The sequence below is a fragment of the Aulostomus chinensis genome, chromosome 7 (genome assembly GCF_037954235.1).
Source record: "Aulostomus chinensis isolate RoL2024-O1b breed Wild chromosome 7, RoL_Achi_v1.0, whole genome shotgun sequence".
NCBI classification, from domain to species: domain Eukaryota; kingdom Metazoa; phylum Chordata; class Actinopteri; order Syngnathiformes; family Aulostomidae; genus Aulostomus; species Aulostomus chinensis.
The window spans coordinates 14083904-14108866 of record NC_141326.1 but is presented as its reverse complement, the minus strand read 5'-3'; the positions used below and the strand labels follow the sequence as shown (position 1 = coordinate 14108866).

Here is a 24963-nt window from a genome sequence, read left to right as displayed (position 1 = left end):
AGCAGGAAGGTTGTAGGTTTGAGTCCCGGCTGGAGCACAGGATCTTTCTGTGTGAGTCTGCATGTTCTCCCTGTTCCTGTGTGGGTTCTCTCTGGTACTCCAGCTTCCTCCCACAGTCCAAAGACATCAAGAGAGGACGAGGCTGATTGATACTCTAAAGTGACTGTAGGTGTGATTGTGAGTGTGAATGGTTGTCTGTCTCTATGTGTTGGTCCTGAGATGGACTGGTGACCTGTCCAGGGTGAACCCTGCCTCTCACCTGAAGGCTGCTGGGATAGGCTCCAGCCCCCCCCCCCCCTTGACCCTTAACAGGATAAGAGGGAGAAAATGGATGGATGGATGGATGGGTTGGAATACAAAAGTACTTACTTCTTCCTGATCCTTTTTCAAACATGTATAAATATTTTATTACCTATATTTTTTTCTTTGTACACGAAAGGTATTTTTTCCTATATTTATTTTTATATTCACGTTTGAAAAATAAAAAATTCATTCATTCATTCATTTGTGCCCACTGAAAATCTTGTTTTAAATGGCGGTCCTGCAACAGGATATGTGACATCACAAGTCTTTGGGAGGCTGATCGGGGTCCTCAGCAGACTCACCAGTGCAAAAAAGTCTGAACTCAAACAGCGAGAAGGACTTAACGGAGAAGTAGAGCACACTCTGTGTCCAAAAACTCAACGTGAAATAAGAAATAGGTGTTGAATTTTTTAATGAGAAGAATGGCATTTTTTTTTCTGGTAGAAATGATATCAGAAACACATATTGTGATATTTCTGTCGTCGTCAACATTCGCCTGATCTTGAATTCAAATAATTCGTCAGCATAAGTGAGCCTGTAAATCCTAATCTGAGTTGATCATGAAAAAAAAATGAATGAATGAAAAATACAAGAGAATTCAATTTCTCTGTGACTTTCTTTAAAAAAAAAAAAGAAGTAGAAGAAGACGAAATGAAGAAGAAGACGCCAACTGTTTATCTTTGTCTAACTGTGTACGCCAAAGAAAAAGAAAGGGTTGTGGTTTTATTTTGTAGGGCTCGGGCGGATGTTGACTTGTTGTGTTCTTGCTGACTTCCCGGTGTAAACCTACAGCTTTACAGCTTCAACTCCACAACAAGCTGTCGGGCAGGGCGACTAAAGCCAGTTGTTCTTTTCCCTCCTCCGCTCGGCCTCTTTCTTCGGGAGTCCCAGTCCCGGGGTGTTTTCTCTCCCTCTCCTGCGCTGAGAGCGAGTGGGTGTGTCGATGCGGCCCAGTCGAGCTGTTAGTGCGCACTCTGAAAAAGAGGAAAAAAGTTGGTGATGAGTTCAGTGTGAGAGCGGCCCGCCTCGGAGCAGGCTCACCGTGTAGGAATGGCAGTGTGGACCAGAGCGGATAAAAACGGTCAGCTGGACCTTCTGCTCCGCGACCGCTGGATCCGAGTGGCCGCCGAACTCACCCGAGAGAAGCTGACTTTGACGGCCGAAGCGGAGGTAACCGGACAGGGGGGCAATCACTGGGACTACAACAACTCGTCGGCGGGCCTGCGAAATGGTATGCCGAACGGAAACGACCCGGGAGCGAGTGTGGGGAACCCCGGCCGTGGTCCACCTTCGAGTCAAGAACAAGTCCAGAACCACAGGGGGCGGGAGCGCAGCGGCAGTCCGGGGCGCGGAGGTGGGAGTCGTGGGCAGTATGACGGGAACTACGGTCTAAATAGCCCCGGGAAGTACCCGAATAACGGCACAAACTCAGACTTTGTGAGCCCCGGGTCGAGCTACGGGAGCCCTGGGTCCAGCTTCGGTTCGAGACAAGGCGACCTCCCCGTCAGCCTGGACGGCTCCTCGGAGGCGGTGCGGAAGGTCCGAGTTGTCAAACAGGAGTCTGGCGGGCTGGGGATCAGTATCAAGGGGGGGCGCGAGAACCGGATGCCAATTCTCATCTCCAAGATCTTCCCGGGACTCGCCGCGGACCAGAGTCGGGCTCTCCGGGTGGGTGACGCCATCCTCTCGGTGAACGGGAACGACCTTCGAGAGGCAACCCACGACCTGGCGGTTCAAGCGCTTAAGAAGGCAGGAAAAGAAGTGACGCTGGAGGGTAAGTGGGGCCACGCGAGAGCGGGGATTTACTAAGGCCGAGATTAGAGGCGTGAGTTCCCGCTGCTCACCTCTGTGCACCACTCCTCTCACAGTCACCGAGGTGGGCGTTGGGCTGGCTTTTACTCTACTGCAGGCATAACTACTTTTATATCACATCAGCACAATACAGACACACACGTATGAACTTGCAAAAAACACTAATTACATCACATGTCTGCAGGTGAACTCATTACTGCAACAAGATAACGCGTTCATCAGTGCACCACCTTTGACCTCTGTAAGCAAACAGCAGTGTGTTCTTTGTCATGCCCAAAGGATGAATTTACACACACACACACACACACACACACACACACACACACACACTTCACAACACCATTCCTGACATGACAGCAAAAAAAAAAACCCAACAACAACAAAAGGCTCACAGTTCCAGTTGATGTAGGACCAGACATCAACGCTTTGATTTGTGTCAGTAACCTGTGGACACTGAAGCAGCAGCTCTGTGTATCTGAACTGGCTGCTGAAGAGAGGAAGTCCCTGTAAACTGGTGCAAGGAAGATTTATCTCGATTTATCTCTCGCCCCGCTGATATCGTCCTGGAAATACACATCAAGCAGAATTCAATTGTCACTGAATGACTTGCAGTATGTGAAGGGTCAAATGTGACAGATTTAGGAAGTAATGATCATGTGTGTTATGGGCATTTTTTGCCTGCAGGGTAGAGCCAACTGTGGCTCTAGCATTTTGTGACTCGCTGCTTTAGAATACCGTACAGCCTTTTCTTGTTTGTTTTTGCTGTTTTTAGTGACTGCCTTCATTACCTAATTTGTTTGGTTTTGCACCCTTTTATTGTTCAATTAGCAGCAAGTCACTGTAGGCTGGCCTCAAAAAAAGTCTCTGCTACCTGCTTAGCTCCAACCAGCCCAGGCTAAACCCCCTTTACCACTGGCCAAAAAAACACGCTAATACCTGCTAACATTTGGCTTTGTTTCTGTAGAGGAAATGGGTTTAATCTGCATTAACTCTTGGATGAAATGACTCCGCTGTAGACACGGATATTTATCAGCTGCATTGATGTGAACTCAGAACCCGGATGGACTCAGTATTTTACATCCTGCTTCTGGCACCTCCAGTCAGTGACACCCATACGATGAGCGATGGCAACGTCGCTGCCAGTATTTCCTACACTAGCTAGCTGGTAAGCTAAAAAGTTCCTTTTGTATTTATTTATTTATTTACTTTTACAATCAAGTAGAAACAAAAACAGCCACAAAAAAGTGATCAATCATTCTCTAAAGTTTGGTGCACACATTGAAGGATATTCAGGCCAATCTCTCAATATTTGTGTAATTGCGTTTTCAGCCCAAATTACTTTGAGTCAGGGGTTAACGGGCACAATCCAAATGTTGGCTGCAGGAGTAGGAGCCTCCCCAAACTCCGAATGTAAATATAATATGTTTAATTTATGTCTTGGAATCCTGTAATGATAAAGAATCCCACAAAACCCAATGGATGTTGCATACTGCTAGAATGTAGCTAACACTAGCCTCATGTCAGACAACACGACAACTTTATTTCCAGTGTATTTATGCTCTTTCAGTCTCCTCAGCCATGATTTCAGCTGCATTTTTTTCTTCTTCTTCTCCTTTTTTTTGGGGGGGGATTTTTCTATGCAACACACAGCACAAGTACAGCCATTTATTTTCCCTGAAGTCCTATTTGATCACTCAAGTTTCTGCCAGATAGAGTGTTCTTGGAATCAGCACTCAGAAATTATTTAGGAGGAACGCCAAGTGTGTGGTCCTGCGTCTGGATTGAATCGTCCGGCGTGTGACCTCTTCAGATTAAACGTTAAAAAGTCAGTTTAAATCTGTCGTTACGTCTGTAAAACCAGTTCAGACCCTTTAGTGTGCACCAGGCGCAATCTGTTGGTGCTGGATTGTGTTTATGTTCTTGCTCCTTTGTGACTTTTACCTGATTAGCATCTAAATTTGCACTCTTCTAAAATGCTAACTTAAATAGAAGAATAATTGCTGCGTATAGCCCACACGAACGGGTCAGCTCCAGGTCATATTAGGTCCGTTTTCTGGAGAAGCATTGGAGTGAAAATCCACCAAAAAAAAAAGATTCAAGCCTTGCGCACTTGGCATTGAAAACACCACAATATAAGCGAGAAGAACAAAGACAGAGGTGGCACGTTGTACTGAGTCATTATGGGATTTGAGTCCCCTTCCTAAACAGTGCTGATGTAGGGCAGCTCTATCTTTGGAAAAGTGGAAAAAAAAGAAGTGTGAATTGGAGGAAGAGAAGCAACAGAGCCCCTGGGGTCCGGAAACTTCAGGCTCAACAGCGAAAACAGTGCCTAATGGTTTGGAATGAATGCTGGAGGAATACAAATCGTAGGAACCAATCAATGTGTGACACATTTCCACTCCTCTAAAAAAGTCAAAGTAAGGCCCTTTATTGAAGCTCTCAAAATAACCCATGGTAATGTGTCTGGCTGGAGGCAAACCACCGTGCTGAGTAGGTGTGATGTGATGTGGTATGAAGATAATTATAATTGATGTGTGGTCATAGTTGGTGATCAGCTCCTCAGCTGGTTGGTGGAGATCTGTAGACGGACTCATGACATGCTGGGGCCCTTCTTTCTATCTGTCTGACAGCATCACGGTAAAAGACGGATCTCTTGTTTCACTTCTGTCTTCACCTGGTTTACAGAGTCGTAGTTTTCACTGTTGTCTTCCTGCCGTGTGTTCATGTGCACTACTAAAGCCAGCCCAACTGCAGCTAATAACGTGACCTCCAGCCCGTCAGCAGCAGATCTCACAAGCACTGGAAGAGCATTTTAGCTACGTCAGTGTGTCCCAGTGTTCCAAAGGCAGCCCATGAATTCCTCTTGTTCAATATAAAACTGATCTACATTTTCTGGTCTCCACTCTGTCTCTGGTTTTACCCTGTTGTCCTCCTGCATGTGAGGCAAACATCTCTCTCCGGGGATCTTTTCCATGATGTTGACAGCTATGGTGACTCTTGTCACAGGCAGATGCGTCATAGCATTCTTGATCAATAATATTTCCAGTCATTTAGACACAGATGGAAAAATTGAGTCTGGTTTTAACAAGCACGAAAATGTTAAAAGCCACGCTGCAGTCGAAGCGAATTTCAGGAGTATTTGCAGACCTGTGGCTGTCGGTAGTATCCAGCTGCAGCCCAGAGAAGCTGCTGATCTGACATCATGCTGTAACGGACAATAAAGACCACTTTGTAAATCCATCCATCCATCCATTTTCTATACCTGCTATACTGTCGCGGCGTGGGCTGGAGCCTATCCCGGCCAACACTGGGCGAGAGACAGGGTTCACCCTGGACGGGCCACACTGTGTAGATATAATTTTAAAATACTGAATGTAGAATTGCAATGAATTTATTCCTCAATTCCATTTCCATTATTTATAAGATGAGAAGTGGCGTTTCAATGGCGCTGCCACTAGCTACTGTGCTGTGACGTCACATCATGGGATTATTGAACACTAACTAGTGGAGGCTATTATCTAAACACTGAGACTTCTGTGGTTCGCAGTTATTGAATTTGTGGTGTTTCCTGAGTCTTAAATAATCACTTGACTTGCAAAGGGGTTCATTTACCTGCTGCCAGGGTACATTTTGCTTTATGCTCATCACACAATGATTTATGCCTCAGGGTGAGTGCAGTACTACATGTTGCTTAGCGTCTCAGCGAATGAGCGACTCACCCGGTGAGCGGTCTCTAATCATGGTCATCTGGCCTCAGGCATCATTGCAAAAATACTGGAATGATCCTTTAATACAGTAGAAGTGCTTGTCTTCAGTGAGGAAATAAGATACTAAACCGCAGCTGGATTCTGGCCTATTGAAGCTGACATTTGAATAAAAAATAATTTGGAGCAAGCCAGAGGCAAAGACAGGAGGATATGCTGGCTCCTGACACAGCTACAGTCCAGACATGAGGCTCGGCTTGGAAGAATGTGTCAGCTGTCTGTCACTGTTTGTCAGCGTGACGGGCAGCGAGCTGTGCTGTTTGTAGACGGGCTCCTTCCTCCCTGTCCCCCTCTGGCCCTGCCAGGCTCCCACCACTCTGACGAGGCAGCAGTCAGTCAGTCAGAACAAGGCTGCAGTTTCCTGACCACTCTGCCATGTACACAACACATAAACCCCAGATATTCGCACAATTAGCTTAGGTGCCCTACATTCCTGACCTCTGTGCGCATCTGCGTATTTAGGGCAAAGGTCAGCGGCACTGCTGACTCCGACACTGATTCTTCATGCTACTCTGCACTTGTAACACTTTTTAAATTCCTGGTTAGCATGAAGGAAGAGAGAGGACACGTCAGAGAGAGTGATGGATGCAGTTGAGGAGAAGTGTTGTTGAAAGCTTTGACTCCCTCAAGGCTAAAAGCAGCGTGGTGCCTTTCCTTAGTAAGTTGAGAAACATTCAACACACAGTCGCATAAATGTTCCGAGCTCTCACATGAATAATCTGGGCTTGTGAACAGCAAAGATCAACTCGCTGTGGTTTTAAATCAAGTTCTGTGTTCTCCAATGCCAGGATGGCTCGACTGCCAATAAGACAAATAAGGGATTTCATCGTTTTGCCTTATTTATGTTAATCTTGTGTTATTTGTTTTCATCTGAATTGTTGTCAAGAACTATTTGTGCAAGATTCATCTACTTCTTTCCTCATGTTTAGTTTAATCTCAATCAGACAATTGAGTTGCAGTGTTGTCCAACCATCTGAAAAGACACAAATTACTAAACGGCTATATTTGAATCTACAAGCTCCGATCAGGTTACTGATGCATCAAGAAAAGGATTAGGAACGCAACTCAGTAGGAACCCAGCCACTTGCATCGCTACAGCTAATTCATGTCAGATTGATACGTGGTAAATTTTGATGCTGGACAGCACATCTTCAAGTCCATGTTAGCACTGTGGACAAAGCGAGACCGTGTGTGATGTCACTGCTGCAACACGCTTGATATGCGCTTATGTTAGCAGCAAACCCTTTCTTTTACAAGACATTTATAGAGAAATAAAAGTACTGTTGGTAATTGCTGCCATTATCAGCTCAAACATGAATGGCATCCAACCTCAACCGTGACATGACACAGCAGTTTCTCGGTTAAAAAGCAATCAATCCAATCAGTGTCACAGAGAGGCTAACGATTGTCCAATCAGTGCCACGGGCAGGACTGGAGCTGCTGTGATTGGTGACAGAAAATCCCTAAAGTGAGAATGCAAGAGTGAAGTCAGATTGATGAATGAGTGGACGCCATCGTCCTCAAGTGGCTGCTGCTGCCCCTGTAACACATGACACATATCCCAGACATGACGAGCTGTTTGTTAATGCCCCTCCCCCACTGCCAGACATAATATCCCATATGTCTGAATGATTAGTTGCAGCTTGCCGCAGCATCGCCTTGTGTCTTATTGGGTTAGCCTGCTGATGGGTGGAAGGAGGCACAGGATGAGTCCTTTGTGTGGGTAATTGGAGGAAAGAAAGCAGCACATACCAGACACAGGGGGCCATTGAGGAAACGGGGACAGCCCTGATGAGGGACAGTTCTTCTCTTTTGTTAGGTGGCCAAAACTAGCTGACTGACCATTCACTGTGTCGGTCACTGTCCTCGCGGGCCGAGATCTGCCACTGAGTCCCCGCAGCCTGAAATAGGTCATGCCATCATGAACTCCACTACCCCTCCGCAGTTACGTCTCCTGTCCTCCAGCAGTCAGGAATTTTAATTCAACTGGGAGGTCACACTAAGTGAAATAATTTGGGCAGGCACCAAAACAAGTGTTTTATTCTTCTAAACTTGCTCGTACAGTTTCAAGAAACACCACTTTTTTTTCACAGTTTTTGCGCAATCAATATTTTGAAAGGAACCATCCATCATCTGTATGATTGACAGCTGTACTGTGCAGAATGATGTGGAACCTGCGTTGCGAAAATAACAGCAGCCACTGGACTTGAAGCCTGAACCATTGGGATGGGAGGTAGACGCACCAGCAAGGTTACTCACTGCACAGTACTAGTACTACCTGCTGCCCACTCTTACTGATGCATGTGAAGTTTTGACACAAGAGGTCAGTTTTCACAGTCCTCTGTGGAACAGGACGTTTGTACGTGCTCACGTTTATATGATTGTGTGACATGTGAAAGCAGTAGTGATGAATACAGTTGAGGTGGAACGGTTCAGCAACTCCAAGGTTCCGGTGTGGATTGTAGTATCGGTTCATGGTTGTGTAGGGAAGATAAAACATCCAAGTTGAAATGAATAACGAATTATTTAGTAACTATTTTCTGTTTGTTTTTGGTTTTCATCTGTGGGTGCCAGCGCCTGTTATCTTGAACGTCTCTGTATTTTCTCAGCGAGGGCGGAGCTATGAGTCACCTGTGCGTGTGTGGGCTGCACATTTGGCTGATTCAGACATTTTTTTGATTCCCTATGGAATGAACCCGTTCAGCTTTATGGACCCACCTGTAGGTCCAGAAGAACATTTATCAAATTAAAAGCCCCAAACATTTTGGGTATCCAGGAGTGCCAAATGGAGTGTCTACCTGGTCCAGCCTTACAAAACATATTGTTGAATGTTTGTGCTTTGTTGTATTTCTATCAGATTTGATACGATTCTTGTCAGTGAGTTACTGAATGTATTCAGTGGTATTTGACTCAGTATTGGACTGATAGAGATAGCTTGTCTTATCAATAACAACAGATTTTGTGCTTCTGCTGTCTGTGTTGCATGTTTTCTGTGATACCAGTCAGTTGTGAGCCCGTTGACTCAGGGGGGGCGTGTGCGTGTGTGTGTGTGTGTGTGTGTGTGTGTGAGAGAGAGAAAGAGAGAGAGATGGAGATTTATTATCAGGGAAGTGAGTAAAGTTTTTTGTTGTTGTTGTTTTTCCTTGTGTGACGGACTCACAGGACACAAAGCCAGCGGCCTCACCTCCCTCAGCATAATGCTGACCAGAGAAAATCCGTGGCTGTCCTCACTGCCAACATGATGGGTACACATTTGTAATCTTTAACCATACAGAATGATGAATGTGATTATTTTAGTCCATAATCTGCTTTATCCTTTGTGGAAAGTTGGCACACATATTCAAATACACTTATGGGTAATATCCCAAATACAATAGACTGTTAGAAAACACACTTATGCCATTTCATTAATGTTGCTGCTATATAAGAAGGTATAATGTAGTTTACAGTTTTTTACTCTACATTAGAGGATGACACACAGGAGGAAGGTGTAGCACAGTGTTGGTAGGGTTGGTGTGTGTGATAAAGCCCCCCCCCCATGGTGGTGTTTGTTTCTACATGTGACTCAATGTTGACAGGTGATGTAATTTCTGACCAGGTTTTTTTTTTTTTTTTTGGTCCACTTCCTCAAATGAATCAATAGGTACTGAATTTATCAGTGCGACTAATTACTGATCCAAATTAGACCAGAAGTAGGCAACAGTAAGGCCAGGTTTAAATGGGCCTGAGAGCTGAAGACTCGCTCATTTCAAGACGCAGACTGAAGTAGCAAAGACCCTTTTAGGGGTATTTTTGCCTCGGTTTACCAGTCCCGTATCGTGACACTGACAAGAAACATGAGCAGAGAGAGCAAGATGACATGCTGGAACCAAACCAAGGATGTTGTGATTACATGGCGCGCATCTGAACTGCTCTTCCACCACGACAGCCCTGGTTTCTTTGAAGGGTAAGAAAAAAAAATATTGAAGAAAACATTTGTTTCTGGCTAATCCACCCGATAATTCAAGTGACTTCATCACCCTGATGGGAAAAGCCTATAAATCCAGTATTACTGTAAAGCAGTGCTGCTAACTGTCACGCAGCAGTGGAATGCAAATAGAGGAAGTGAATATGATACACATGGCGAGGAAAACCTCCGCAAGAGTGGCGTCGCTCTCTAACATTCGCTAGAATGTCCAGGAATTGTCACAGTTGCTCTTCATGGAATGATGGGGAATTTAAGGCGAAGCAACTCTGCTGCTCACATTGCCTTCTGACACTCACTGACAATAGGAACTGACAGAAGCTACGAGCCGACTCATAACTGTATTTGGTACAAATTCAGGTGCTTAGATCAAACTAGTTGTGTATTTCAGTGCTGTGTTGAATCACCAGTTATGGAACTGATTTGTTTACCAGTCTTGCTTTTTATTGAAGTCCCTGATGTGCTCATGTACCTGTTTTTGCTGTCTGTCACCCGCAGCTATGCAGCAAGTCATATTTTAAAGACTTAAAAAAGAAAACCATCTCTGTGTGATACAAATCACCACAAAAATCTCAGCATTACCATTTTAATGTTTTTTTCGGTAAAAATGAAAATAATTACGTAGGCTTCAGCATTCCTTCTAATATGGCGATATCAGACAAAATAAGGTTTAGTTAGATATTTTTTCGAAATCATGCATCCCGACTGTCGAGCCTTTTTTTTTTAAAAATCTAATGTGTTGAGCAGTTTAACAAAATGATATGAATGAACAATCATGGCCTTGCACAGCGGGGTTCTGTCTGTGTGTGTGTGTGTGTGTGCAAAGTCTCGCCACAACAATAATATACAATCAGTAATGTATTCTGTCCTCTTATCAGCATCAGCTGTTCTGTCTGCGGCGTGCATTTAGCCTCCTATTAGCTCCACGGCGCAGGCAGAACAGCTGAGGCGTCGGCTACAGCCGCACTGAGTCTATGCAGCGGCTCTAAGTTTATTTCTCTTATATAGACGTCACATGTTTGCGAGTAGAATGTTGCAGCGGTGGTTTGCGTGGCGTAGCCGCCTCTCTACAGAGATTGTAATCCAAGCAGTCGTGGCAGTTCTATCATGAAACAAATCATAAAAAGATCAGCACGCAAAGCGATGAAGAACTTTCAGGCATCAATTATACAGTCCACCATTACGATCTTGGGGACAAATGTTACACAGACAAAGACGTGTGATTCTAAGAGAGAGAATTTGAAGTTTTTCATAGCATGTGAAATATTTTACATCGAGTTGCACATCGTAAAATGATTTTGTTCTGGTTTTCCTCTTTTTAAAGAGCCCAGAGCAGCGAGCAGACTGTGAGGAGAAAACACTGAAGTAGTTGAAAAGTGTTGAGTGTTACAAGGCGGACTCCATCTTCAAAGTACTACATTATTCATAAATGATGAGCAGCATCTGTCAAATGAACAAATGACCTGCCGCAGAACCATTCATCCATGGAACTCTGAATGTGCATGTAGGTCTACTGGGAGTAATGTGTACTTTAAACACACAGTTCTAAGTATTCATGCAGTACCTCTGTAGGGGCTGCATTCTGACACATTGTTCTCATTAGGACTCTGGCAGAAACAAACTTGGGGGTGGTGGTGGTTGGGGGGGGGGGGGGGCTGGACACGTTGCGACAGCGGAAGAGAGATAGGGTGTAATAAGAAGAATAAGAATAGGTGAGAGACACGGCTGTATGTGGGGGGGGCAGAAGAGAGGAGTGTGAGGAGGAGGAGGATCCAGAGGAATGAGAGAGAAGGGAGAGGGGAGCAGGCCAAACCGCAGGGGAATTTCTGGGCAGTTTTGGGGGAAAATACAGAGGCCGGGGTCTGACTGCCTGACTTGTTGCTCTGTAAGCTATTATTTCGGCCATGATTACTTTTTGTGTGTGGTGAAAAAGCAGAGGATGGCGGTTTGAAGGAGGGTAGCTTTGCGCCACAACTAACCAAATATGTGTCGAGTCAGACTCTTCTTCCATTTGCACGTACCCCTCTTTAACTCATCCTCTTTTTTCTTCTGTCCATCCTCTTTTCCTCTGTGGCTGTGGGCAGCGAGGTATGAAGAGTGGCAGATGGGCTGGGCTCTGGGGACGGAGGTTGGCATCTCTGGGGAATCTTCCTCACACACATACTCATGTAGATGCGTGCATAGAAGCAAAACTGTGAAAAGACACACACACACACACACACACATACACAAAGAGCTGGCAGTCGTCTGTGTACGACCCTAATTAGAAGCAGAAGTCGGGCTGAGTGACTGTTGTTTTTTTTTTTACAGCACAAGGAGAGACATGACGGATAGATGGACAGACATGTCGAGCAAGCAGAAATAACTTCATCTGTAGGATGGAAAGATGGAGATGGAGTGAATACTTGTTCTGGCAAGAAAACACTGGAGAAATATGTAACATGGAAAACATGTAAACATTCATCTGCTGGTAATTCCCATGCTATTATATCGAACCACAGTATTGTAGTACTATATCTACAGTATATCCGCGGCACCACAATGAGGTTGTTTTTTTTAGTGAAATGTCTTGACAACTCTCGGATGGCTTTGGCGTCTCATTGTAAAAATCCATCCAGGAGTACTTTCATCATGTTTTGTGTGACTTGGTCGCCTTCCTGCTGCACATGTCTGTCCCGTTCATCCGTCTTCTTCGTCTCCATCGCTGTGCTGATCATTTCCATGTCGACGATCCTCTGAAATTCTTTTTCATTCATTGGCAGGCATATGTCAAGTATCCCTCTTCCATCTGCCTGTGGAGACTGCGTTGATGTGAGCAGGATACCGAGCATTTAAATAGCTCCTGATGTTGAGTACGTTAGCGCCTCCACCATCAGTCTGTGGGAATTAGGCAGCATTTTTTTCTGGTGTGGAGCAGCGTGGCTCGGAGGCAGAGGGGCCGTCTAATACCTGCACGGTAGCTGGTCCTTCGCTTCCTTCCCTGTCGACATGTGCTTAGATACTGAACCTCATAATTGCTCCTGATGTGAAGGTCTCCACCTTCAGTGTATGAGTGACTGACGCACCATAGTCAAACACTGTGAGGGAGAAACACACTAGAAGATCCCATTCAGCATCATGACATACCTGATCTTCATATTCGCTTTGGCTCCTCCTACTGGGGCCCCTACTAGCAGGGCTGAACATCCTCACATTTTGATGACGGAATTCTGTATCATAGCAACATCATTATGAAATGCTATCGAGCTGAATTGTTTTGTATCGGCTGCAAATAATAAGCAACTCATATCAAATAATTGTGTGTCATGCAATGGCCAGTACAGAATCATGTGTGAGGGGCCATATTGCAGCCATATTCTTGGCAGCACTGCAACGGGTAGACCGGCCCTGGTGTTTGTAGGATCTCAGCTGTTAAACCGGGTTATATCCCATGATGATGAAAAAGACAGCAACTGCTCCCAGCTCTTTCATTCAGACCACAAAAAAGAAGGAACAGATGTGGGAACTTAGCCAACGAATTGCACAAGAGCTTTCATGTAGTACACTGAAAAGCACTCGTTAGCTTTTCACTAACAAGAGTCAACTTTTTCTCGGTTTGACGTTATTTGACATATGCAGCATAAGCGTGATTACACTGCTAAATCACAAAGCCAAAGAAAAATGGAACGAGGTTTGTCATATTCAACAAGCCCTCAGGTTAGGAGGGCGACACGTCATTGTCATCTGTTCTGAGCACAGTTTGTCCTTTAGTTATGCTTCTTTGTCGCTTGCAAAACACAGAATTTATCTGTCAGGTCTCTTGTGACTGTCCAAGTACAGCGCAGCCATGAAGACAGCATTTACTCCTTCAGAGAATATATTTTGACACCAGAGATTTTGAGTCCATATCAGAGGTACCTTTTTTATTTTTTCTTTGAATGCCCTCAACGAGTGGTCAGAAAACATCATAGGACTTCCCTGTGAATAACAAGACACCAGTTTGCGAAACAAAAAAATCACATGAAGCTCATTGGCGCTTAGTCTTAAAGACACTGTCACACTGGTGAAGCCGTGGTTTCGCTTTCTAGAGAACAGCTGTCGTGAAGTAACCTGCCAGTGCCGAGAAGTCAGGAACACGCATGTCTTCTTTTCTAGTCCCTCTGATTAAAGCAACATTATGCAGCATTTTTAGCTTGAGCTGACAGCTCCAGCATGATTGAGATGGTGTACTGACTTTTGAAGAAGGCGCGTTGTTCTTTTTCTAAGCTCCACTCTCAGTTGTTTGACCATAAAGTAGCTTGGAATGATTAAAAATCAGCGCAGGACACACAGAGAAAGAAGTCAGTGTAACACCAGTGAAAGCATGAAAGGCGTCACAGCACAGCGGAGCCAAGTCTTTTTACCCCGTCTCTATCTTTTTTTTTTTTTTTGTCAAAATCAATTTGAGTTAAAATCATTTCTAATCAATTCTAACAGCTTTTGATGCACCAGCGTCCTGTATTTTACCACCCGTACCAGCAGAAGCTGAAGCAGCAAGAGCTTATCCTGAACAACAAATGCACTTACGCCATTAACTCCCTCAGTATTCTTTCTCTGGCTGAAAATAGATGAGCAGTTAGGATTGACGATGAATTGAAAGCTACAACTGTACGTAGGTGATGCAGCTTGATTGCATGATTTAACTTATGAACAGGTTTTGTTGTGGAGCTTGTTCCTGTCATATTGAGATATTTATTCATAGAGCTACAGGCCCGCATGTGATGTCATGTACTCAAGCACCCACCATTGCTAGTTTTGCAATTATCAGGCTTTATGGACAGGGATTGTACAGCACCTTTGTCCCCCGGTGCTTCATTCTGGTGTCCTTTAATCTTTTCCGAGAGAGAAAGCAGGACACTGTCTGGACTTATTTTTGCCTGCGTACTGTTACTTCCCCATGGTGCCTTTTGATTAGAAGCTTCTGCAGCACTGGTGATCCTCTGAGAGCTGTTCATGTAAGATTTGGAGATATAGAGATGTCCTACCACAGAGGGCCTCGGGTCTGCGGCTGGAAAATGTCTCAGCATCTTTGCACCAAATCTAACTATTAGTGTGAAAGTAGAGACTTCTTCCTTACATATGACTCTCAGACATAAACATGGGCATCGGGGAATGCTCCCGTACTTACTCCAAATCACTTGCGTAAGCAGAAATGATCCCAGGCCTTGTTGGTATGAGCGCTGTGGTTAGGCGGGTCGGCGAAACCTGGCTCCATTAGTTGGCCCGTTGCATCAGCGGTACTACCAGCGCCTCCCTGCAGTCTGACTCAGATAGAACATTGTACACACTCGCATGCATGCACACCTCACTGCATCAGTGGCGGTTTCCTTACAGCTTTCATTAACACAGACACACACACACACACACACACTCTTACACAACCCTAGTATCTTAGTCTTCATTCAAGAATGACTTCACCTCCTAAGAGCCTCATTCTCAGATTACAGACGAGCAGACCAACCCAGTAGTCTAATGCACCAACCGCCCTCGACATTGTTCATTCATGTGCTTTCTCTTTCCCTAACTACTACCACTAACCTTAAAACCAAGTCTTAACCATTACACAGCTATTTGAACATGTTAGGTCAAACATTTTGGCCCCTAAAAGCACGTCAGATTCCACAAGTACGGTGGGCTCCAGTTTTCATAAGCCTCCAAAATAGTTCAAGACAGACAGTGTACACCCACAGTGTATTAGACAGCACAAAAGGATCTAAAGAGACCTAGAGAGAGGGATAGATGGGTCTGTGGGAGGGAGAGTAGGAAATTGGAAGAGCTAGCAAACAGAACGTGAACAAATTTGGAAAGTAAACCCATCATGCTGCAGCAAAAGCTTTTCTTTCTTTGCCAGAGCTACAACCCAGTCAGCTCTTGTTTTTTTAAGATAATTTCCCACAGAGGACCTTCATGTCCTTTTAAGGGTCCTTTTAAGAAGATGGCAGGACCTGATCACATCCAGATTCTTGGAGTCATTTCATCTAGATAAAGCAATGATTAGGTCAAACACACGCGTGGGACTAGAATCATTGTACTCTCCATACAAGTGCACAAGCTGATTGTTGAGAGTCAAACCTCTGTTTTCTCCATTCATGTAAAAAAACCAAACCAAACCCTAACTGGACCCACAAGGGTATTTAAAAGAAGATTCAGTGCTGACTTCTTCCAGAAAACATCGCGGAATGTTCCTCATGCTCTGGGTTGTAGCTCACTGCGCCGTATATCCTGACTGACTGGCTGTTATTGGCTGAAATCCCAAAGATGGTCAAACTATTAACACACACTCTGGGGCAGATGTGTAGATATTCAGCAGCTGTTTCTGTTTGGCTTGGACTGCAGCTTACTCCACCCTGAAACACTGCCTCAGTATTATTATCATCATTGTTCCCAGTTTATTTTATATGAAAGGAAAGACAATCTGTGGAATTATTATTTTTGATATAAATGAAGTTGACTTGAACACAGTTAGAATGTTTTGTTTTTTTCCTTGTGATGTTACTGTGAATGACTTGAAAATCGATTAAGGAGACACAATAAATCATTCTGGTTTTACACTACTCTGGAAGCTGAAACGCATAAATCACCTTACACTGCATTTTCCCCTAAAATGTTAGTCATTGTTTAGTTTTCCATCTCCGAACCTCGTGGTGTGTTTCCGTCTCATCACTCTCACTAACCTCAGACTCCAGCCAGTGCTTCATGTTGTCTTTCTGTTGTCCGGAACAAAGCAGGTGGCGATTCATCAGAGCATTTTCGTGGAGTATTTAGGAGCTTCAAAGATCGATATTTTTAAGGCCAGAGTGTAAAGAAGAGTTAATATTTGATTTACGTTTGAGGAAACAACAGAAACGTAAATGCTAGTTTTGCTCTGTGTCTCTTGGATGTATGAATATTGCTAGCATGTTTGTCGGAACACCTTTATTAGTTATACCATTGCTGTTCACAGCATTTTCCAGTGTCCTTTACTGACTTCCAGAAATTGATGTTTCACCTCTGAGTCTGTGTGGTGAAAAAGCAGTCAGAACCAGGACACTGTAGTCATCCAATCAGAGCAGTCTTGCATTGGGCCTTGTAACCGACGCCTCTACCTTTGTGTCTCCCACAGTCAAATACATCCGAGAGGTTTCCCCACTCTTCAAGAAGCCATCCCTGGTAGCGGACTTGCCGTGGGACGGCGTGCGCCCGCAGTCACCCAGCTACAGTGGCAGCGAGGACTCTGGATCCCCCAAACACAGCAGTTCCTCGTCCTCTAAAGATAGAAAGGTCATCAGCCTGAAGATGTGCTTCATCAGCAGGAACCTCACCATGCCAGACCTGGAGAACAGGTCTGATATGAGCCTGTTTGTGTGTTAGAGAGAAGTAGCTGAGTGGTAATTAAGGTGTGTGTGTGTGTGTGTGTGTGTGTGTGTGTGTGTGTGTGTGTGTGTGTGTGTGTGTGTGTGTGTGTGTGTGTGTGTGTTTACGTGCGTGTGTGTACGTGTGTGGCAGCCGGATGCTTTTTGACCTGGAGTCCAGCTTCATGAGATGGGAATGTTTGTTCTGTAAAAAATCATGAATGGCAGAAATGTTCCATGTGGTTGTGGATTTTAGATCCACGGAAAGAAATTCAAAGCTTTAATCTTTCACTTTTCAGTGTTTAGTCCTTTCCCATGAGGTGTTTACATTATTTGGACCACTCCCTGGGTGTCAGTACATGAGGGCGGCTGATAACACTTTGTACAAACATATTTTTATTTCTATTCTCAGACTGTTGGAGCTGCATTCCCCAGACGGCCAGCACACGGTGGTGCTGCGCTGTAAAGATGGCCCCACTGCCAACTCCTGGTTCACTGCCATCCACACCAACATTGCCGCCCTGCTGCCACAGACATTAGCGCACATCAATTCCTACCTGGGGGCGTCGGCCTCCACACAGCCCCACCTGAAGCATATTGGCTGGCTGGCTGAACAGGTAAAGTCAGCTGCACACTCTTTGATAATTCCTTTTCCCTACCCTGGATTTGTGGCTAATATTATGACTTTGCTTGCTATATTTAACTAGCAAAGAGGCCATGCCTGAATCATCCAGGTCATAGGATTCTCAATTTGTAGCTGCCACTGACAGTCAGTCAATCTGCAAAAGAACTGGTTGAACTTTGTAGACTTTTGTGTTCTCTTGACGCTGTCTGGACAAATATGCAGCTCAAGCTAACTTAGCTGAAAGCCTGAAAGCAGGAGAAAACTGTAGCTGGCAAAATGAAAAAAAATGCAAATTTCTTTTTGATTCCATTCACTACTGTTACTCGGATACAGTGAGTTTCTGTCCTCTTACATTCAGATCAAAGCTGCCAATGAAGTTGCTGCTGGCGCGTTATTCCATCACTAACAGTCCAACTTTTACTGTTCCTTTAAGTCTTGCACTCGGCATGGTTCTGGAAAACTGCATTTCTATCAGAACTGCGTTCATAAAAAGTAATTTATTTGCGGTCCCGTTGAAATGAAATGTTAATATTTAGCACAAGAATAAAATTGCCTATAATACCGCAAGACTTTTTGAATCAGTGGAATTCTAGAGGATCGGATGGAAACATTTTCTGGTCAGATATTGACTTGCTGCTCTCAAACGTAGCCACTCAGCACCTGTTTCACCAGACTCTTGTAACCGCACACAAGCAGGTCCCAAACATCAAGGCCCGCATTTCTGTTCTGACACAAAAACGCCAGCAGCATAGAGGAAATGTGTGCGACTGAATTAACACACACGCGCGCGCGCATGCGCACACACACACACACACACACACACACACACACACACACACACACACACACACACACTGAATAATGTAGCAGGTTTAGTCTTATGAAGTACTCATTCTCTTTTTATGTTGTCGCCTGGTTAGCAGTGAATTAAAACAGGACGCACCCGTGGAGGTTTCTGTTACATGACATCATTTCCTGTCGGCCCGACCTCCTCCTCACCACTGTCACACTATAAAACTGTGACACAAGGAAGCTTGTCCTCCCTTTTCATGTATGAAGGCTACAGTTATCATGAGACCTCAAGAATAAACAGACCTTTTTCTCCACATATAAGAAAGCTACATTTAAGGAACATCTGAATGACAAACCTTGGTAATTCTGTCATTGGCTATGCCCTTTAGCTTCTTGAGCTAACATTAGCATCGCAGACTGAGTTGATGCCCTGAATCCTTTAATGTGATAAGTTCAAAACAATGACCATGTGCTTAATGCAGGAGATTACAACACCTCTGTGTGCCAGCCGTCTCGCATTTACATGCCAAGCTATCAGCTAACTACCTGCCCGAAAAGGACTTAACAAGGTCTTAAACAAAGTGCCAAGTGCTTCACCCTCAGTAAATTCCTGTTTTATTACCACCGCTGTCCTGTAGTGTAGTATGCTGCAACAAATTCTGTGTATTCAAACGTCACAGCTGTGTTCTTTCAAAATCCAGGTCGGCGCTGACACTTCCTCCTAACTTTGTCCTGTAGGTCCAGCTGGAAGGTGGACGGCAGCAGCACAGGCCAGTGGTCATGGCGCTGACAGAGAAGGACATCCTGCTGTTTGAATCGGTGCCGTGGAGTCGAGAGTCCTGGTCCATGCCTCTGCTCACACATCCTCTGCTCGCCACGAGGTCAAAACTGCTCACCCGTTAGAATCCTACTTGACTCATTCAGCGCTCCTCCATATCAGCTAGCATTAAACACGGGTTGCTCTTCTCTTGCTTCAGGCTTTATACATACATTTGTTTGAACTGTTAAGCACTTTATAGTCAACACATGCTGCTCACATTCAAATCAAAGTCAAAACAAATCTCTCTTGTCAGTGGTGACCTGTTTAGTGTGTGTGAGTGTGTGTGTGTGTGTGGGGGGGGGGTGTAGCAGAATTCAAGTTGGAAAGGGAACTTCAACTGTGATGAGTGTTTCTATAGGAAAACACAGACTTTGAAATAAAATAGACACAGAAGCAGAGGAAGAAAAACGCTGACAGGTCATTCTCCTGTATTCAGGAAAGTTCCTGAAGCACTGGGTCAGCCACCTCATAGAGCAGCAGCAGGAGTGACTGCAACTGAATGCACAGTATCTGCTGGATGTGAGAATGTAAAATATGTGTACTGTTTGTGTGTCCTCCTCCAGACTGGTCCATTCAGGCAGTGCCCGCAGCTCTCCTGCCCAGGGGTCCGACCTGGTGTTTGCTACTCGGACAGGCACAGGACGAGGCATCGAGTCCCACATCTTTCGGGTGGAGACCCACTGGGATCTGTCTTCATGGACACGAGCGCTGGTGCAGGGCGCACATGCTGCAGCCGAACTCATCAAAGAAGTCTCGATCGGTGAGTTTGGATCTGTAAAGAAACGGGCCTCGGGCAGAGTCTGCAGGGGGGGGGTGTATTTACCTGAACAGCTTCTCTGATTTGCCCACAGAAAAATATTTCACTTGGAAAGAGTTTTATGTGCAACTTATACAATGTTGTCGAACAGGCACTCAAACCTGTTTCCCAACAACTGCAGCGATGTCAGATATTCAGCTCTGGAGGGGTTCACACGTTTAGTGTGTTTGCATTTCGAGGTTCTTTTAATTAAGCTGGGTCTTTCTATTTCGTTGTACCATTTACTTTTACCAAACTAAATTCACTAGTTACTTTGCACCTTGTTAGTAGAATTATGCAGAACATGATCCGTTCATCAAATATGATGCAGTACTGTAGGTTTAATCGTTCATACAATAATAAATAATTCACAATAATAAATCAGCTCCACCTTCAAAATTTAAATGCTGCTTGTAGCGTAATGCACCTGTGATAATATTCATATAGTAGAGTGCATAATTGTACTCGTGCTGTGCCTGCTGCCCACAGGTCTTGGGTTGTGTCTGCTTACAACATCAAAGCCATTAAGAAAGTTGTCTGTCATCTCAGTTCTCTGACTGTCATGTCAGACGTCAGACTCGGCCCTGCACTTCCCCTGAGCACCAGAAGTACGCCGCCAAGTTTGAAGCCATGAAGATGAACTGTTGATGAGATTATTGAGCCACAGGCATCCATTCACAGCACAATGCCACCGAGCTGTTCTGCAGCATAATAAATACTTCTTCTAGTGATACTTTATGAATTCATTTTTTTCCCTCCTTTCTTTTCTTTTTGGTTGTAATCCATTGCTAAACTTTTGCTAAAAAATCACCAAAGTCAATATTTATTTATTAACGATGAATCAAACTTCTATGTTTGATATAAAAGTATCACTCCTGTCGTGAAGCCCTCCAGCTCCCTCGCTGCAGACACACAGCAGCAAACACACACAAAGTATTTGTTGAGTGTTGAGACCCAAACAGAAAGAAAAGAATCTTAAATTAGTGTTCATCAACTGGACAGAAGCACGACTCCAAATGTCACAGGAGACTAAAGCTTTATGATCAAATCATCATCAATAGGTTCAGACCCTGGGTCCTCGTGTGTGTGTGTGTGTGTGTGTGTGTGTGTCTACAACCACCTTTGCTCTTGTGCATCATCGTGCTGACAGGTTGTGTTTACAAGAGAAAACATCCATTGATAAAAGAACGAGTCTAATATCTACATGTGGACGAGATACACGCCTGTGGTTTCAGCAGGCCACCGGCTCTTATGAACACACACTCTGTGTGTTGTCACAGTGACAGAAAGCCTCTGTCAGCGTGCAGCAGCGTCTCTGTAGCAGAAAGCAGAAGTGGGAGCCAGCAGAGGGGAATGTTTCCACTCAGGCCAGAACAATAGTTGGCTGCTGAAATAGTATCATTTTTCTTTCTTCCCCGTCCGGCTGCTTAACACACACACACGCGCGCGCGCGCGCGCACGCACAGTTGTTGAGGAACTTTCTAGGCCGTTAAAATCCTCAGTATTATGTGGAAGACATATCGCCTGCTGTTGACATGTTGCAGGACTACAAGTTGATAAAGTTGGCCTCCTGCCAGAGGTCCGTACACATATTAGTCACCCCTCCTACTCTACTCGCTCTCGCCCCGCTCACTGCTGCTCTTTGCTCCCTCCTCCAGGCTGCACGTGGAACAGACAAGATGTTCGGTTGACGCTGCACTATGAGAAGGGCTTCACTGTGACGAGAGAGCCAGCCGACCCAGCCGGGGGCGCCGTGCTCTTCAGATACCCCTACGAGAAGCTCAAAATGTCTGCAGACGACGGAATACGCAACCTTTACCTTGACTTTGGGGGCCCAGAGGGAGAAATGGTAAACTGCGACAGATTGTCTTTTCAGAGTAAAGGTGTTTAATGATATCTCTTTATGTGCCAAAGTAACAAATTTCCTGTCTGTTGTGATGCTGGTAGTTTAGTCTGTTGAAATCAACAAATGTAAAGCTTTGGAGTAACGTTTCTATGTGTGTGTATAATTTTAAAAATGCATTACTTGACAGCCATATTTTTTTTATTTGCCTGGGTTTAGTTTAGGGCTTCGTCTGCCAGTAAATGGAGCCAAAGCAGAATCCATAAAATCCTTCCCATTTAAGCATGTTGGTGGATCTCTCATCACCCAAAATATTTACATTCTCTCATCTCTCTCTTTTCCTGTCACAACCACCGGGCCACGACCTTCCTCTAACTCCTCCCCCTCTCCGTCCTTTCAGGTATTTGACCTCCACTCCGGTCCAAAGCCGGTGGTGTTCGTCCTCCACTCCTTCCTGTCTGCCAAGCTCACCCGCATGGGTCTGCTGACGTGAAGGAACCAACAGCGGGGCCAACGAGAGGTCGCCTTTGAGCCCTGGGGGGGTGGGGGTGGGAGGGGTGCTCCCAGAATGCTAATAATGGGGGTCGAGCTATTATTTCTTCTTATGTTCTGTATCTGTCCGTTCAAGGCTATAGTTTGGCCAGAGGTGGCGCCAGCGGATGATGTAACCACCAAGTTCTTTTGTTGATTGTCTGAAAAATGTGCCTTCTCTCCTCCATCTTTTCCTTACAGCTGTTTGATAGCAGGGTCAAGCGAGCAGTGACACTGTGTGTGAGGTTCTGGGGTGTTTAGAAAAGAGTTACAAGGTGAATAGATAGCTATTAATGTCATAACATTCCATGTGGTACCAGTCATTTTTGGGCCGATTCAGCAGCGAGGACATCACCAGTGCACTTCAACTTAGGTTTTACTGAAAAATGTAAGGTTAAGGAAGGATTTTTTTTTTAGTCAGTGAGTGCGCAGTTTTGGTAGAAGCCCCGTTTGTACTCTATGCCTATCATTCCATGACAGCCTTTAAATGTACTTTGGGCTTTTTTTTTACCTATTCATTTGTGTCGACACAGAAGAGAAAGATGCAGTCTTCCAGTCAGAATGCAGTAGAGACTGAGAGTGTGTGTGGGTGTGTGTCTGCTACGTGCTCCTGTTGTTGGCTTGCTAGCGTGCCTGCTGTCGGACAGACTCACCTTGTAGCACATGATCCCAAACGACTGTGGTAATCAGGATCACCGACTGTGCCTTGTCACACTCTTTGTAACGTTTCCTTTTTTATTTCACACACAGTACGAGAGTTTTGAGCTTTCAAACACGCAGGAGCAATAGTATTACTCTTCCAATGTAAACAATGTTACTTTGTCATTTGTTTTTCGGTGTATATGATATGATAGCATGACTTCCTGACAGATATGAGATGTTACCTCCCTTATTCACCTAAAACTCTTATGTTTCATTTTACTTTGCTTGAGATTCTATGACCTTCCTAAAGAGACTGTTATACAGGCTAGTAGGTCACTGCATAGAAATACTCACTTATTTTATTCATCTGAACTGTACAAATCTGAACAGCTTCTGCGAATGCCTGCCTCAGAGAATGTAACTGTACAGTTGTTATCAGCTTGTTGTGTCTTCAACTTCATCTGTCTTTTTTTTTCTTCTTTCACACAGCTGAATGAGGCGTTCTCTCACACGACCTAAACACACCTCGTGTTGTTTTAAAAAAAAAAAAAAAAAACAACCAACAGGTTGTTCTCTCTTGTCAAGGTTTTCTGGCCGTCTAACAGATGTTTCGGTCACGAACTGGCCATTAAATGTGTTTGATAGATGCACAAAAGCTAGTGGAGCATCAGTGAAGGCTGTTTAGCCAAACTGCTAATCCAAAGGTTAAAATCTAATGACTTAGATTTAAGCTACAAACTCTTTGCAGGTCTTATTATTTTGGACTATTCCAGATTGCTTTCGAAGCGGTAAACGCAGTCCATGTTTAAGTCTGGTTGTCCTGTCAGTGCTGCGACTCCCCTGTGAGGCTCGGCTTGCTTCACGGTACTCGTCTGTAATCGGACCCTTCAGTGGAGCCACTGTGCTGCGTCCTTTTGGCCCTCAGACTGTGTACCATTGTGTCCGCTGCCCGTGGAACACAGGAGAACAAGATACCACTTTCTGTCCTCAGATAAGGAACTCACTTTTTGGATGTCCTTGTGTTGAACTCTTATTTTGGAGAGTTCAAATAGCTCCTGGAATAAAAAACAGCTTTTAAAGCTATGAGTCATGACTCGCTGCGTTAAACGAGGAGAAGACCTTTAATTCCTTAAAACATCAGACGTACGTGAGAGGTTGGAGTTAAATTTGAGTTATTTGATGCAAACCCCACTTTTCTAACACTTGTCATGTTCCTCATGTTTCTCCAGCCCGCTGTGCAGGTTTGATTGTCTGAACTCCTCCAAGCTCGGCCGTCCGTCTCTGAACTCGATGCACTCGTTTTCAAACCCCTTTATACTTGTGAATGTACATGTCCTCATCCACACGACTTTCCTTTTTTTTTTTGAAGCATCCGTTCTCATTTGTTCTGGAACTGTTGCTATATCTTGTCTATGCAAAGCAAAGCTTCAAAGAAGGGGTTTTTGAACCAAAGGTTATACCTGTGGCAGCTTGCGTCCAACACAATCATTAAACTGAAAATTAAAAAAAAGACTGATCACAAGAGAATCACATGCTGCTGAGGGAAAAAAAAAACGGTCGTATGCAAAATATTTTAGACTTCCTTTTAAGATACAGTATACAATGTACCATACCGATGTAATAGTCTCAAGTGTAAATACCTACCAATAAATCAGTTACAATTTAAAGTTTGTGTCTTTATTTTGTTGTGTTATTCAGTAATTTTCAAACACTTTTCAGCAA

At 44.5% G+C, this 24963-nt stretch overlaps 1 protein-coding gene across 1 annotated transcript; it reads left to right on the top strand.

Moving 5' to 3' along the window:
- The first annotated feature begins 1109 nt into the window (after positions 1–1109).
- On the top strand, positions 1110–24908 carry sntb2 (syntrophin, beta 2). The gene is made up of 7 exons (XM_086208592.1): positions 1110–2077; positions 16964–17183; positions 17605–17809; positions 19348–19490; positions 19993–20189; positions 21884–22074; positions 22469–24908. Exons 1-7 carry the CDS (start codon positions 1354–1356, stop codon positions 22559–22561), a joined length of 1773 nt encoding a protein of 590 aa, XP_086064718.1. The 5' UTR covers positions 1110–1353; the 3' UTR covers positions 22562–24908.
- Positions 24909–24963: the final 55 nt, after the last annotated feature.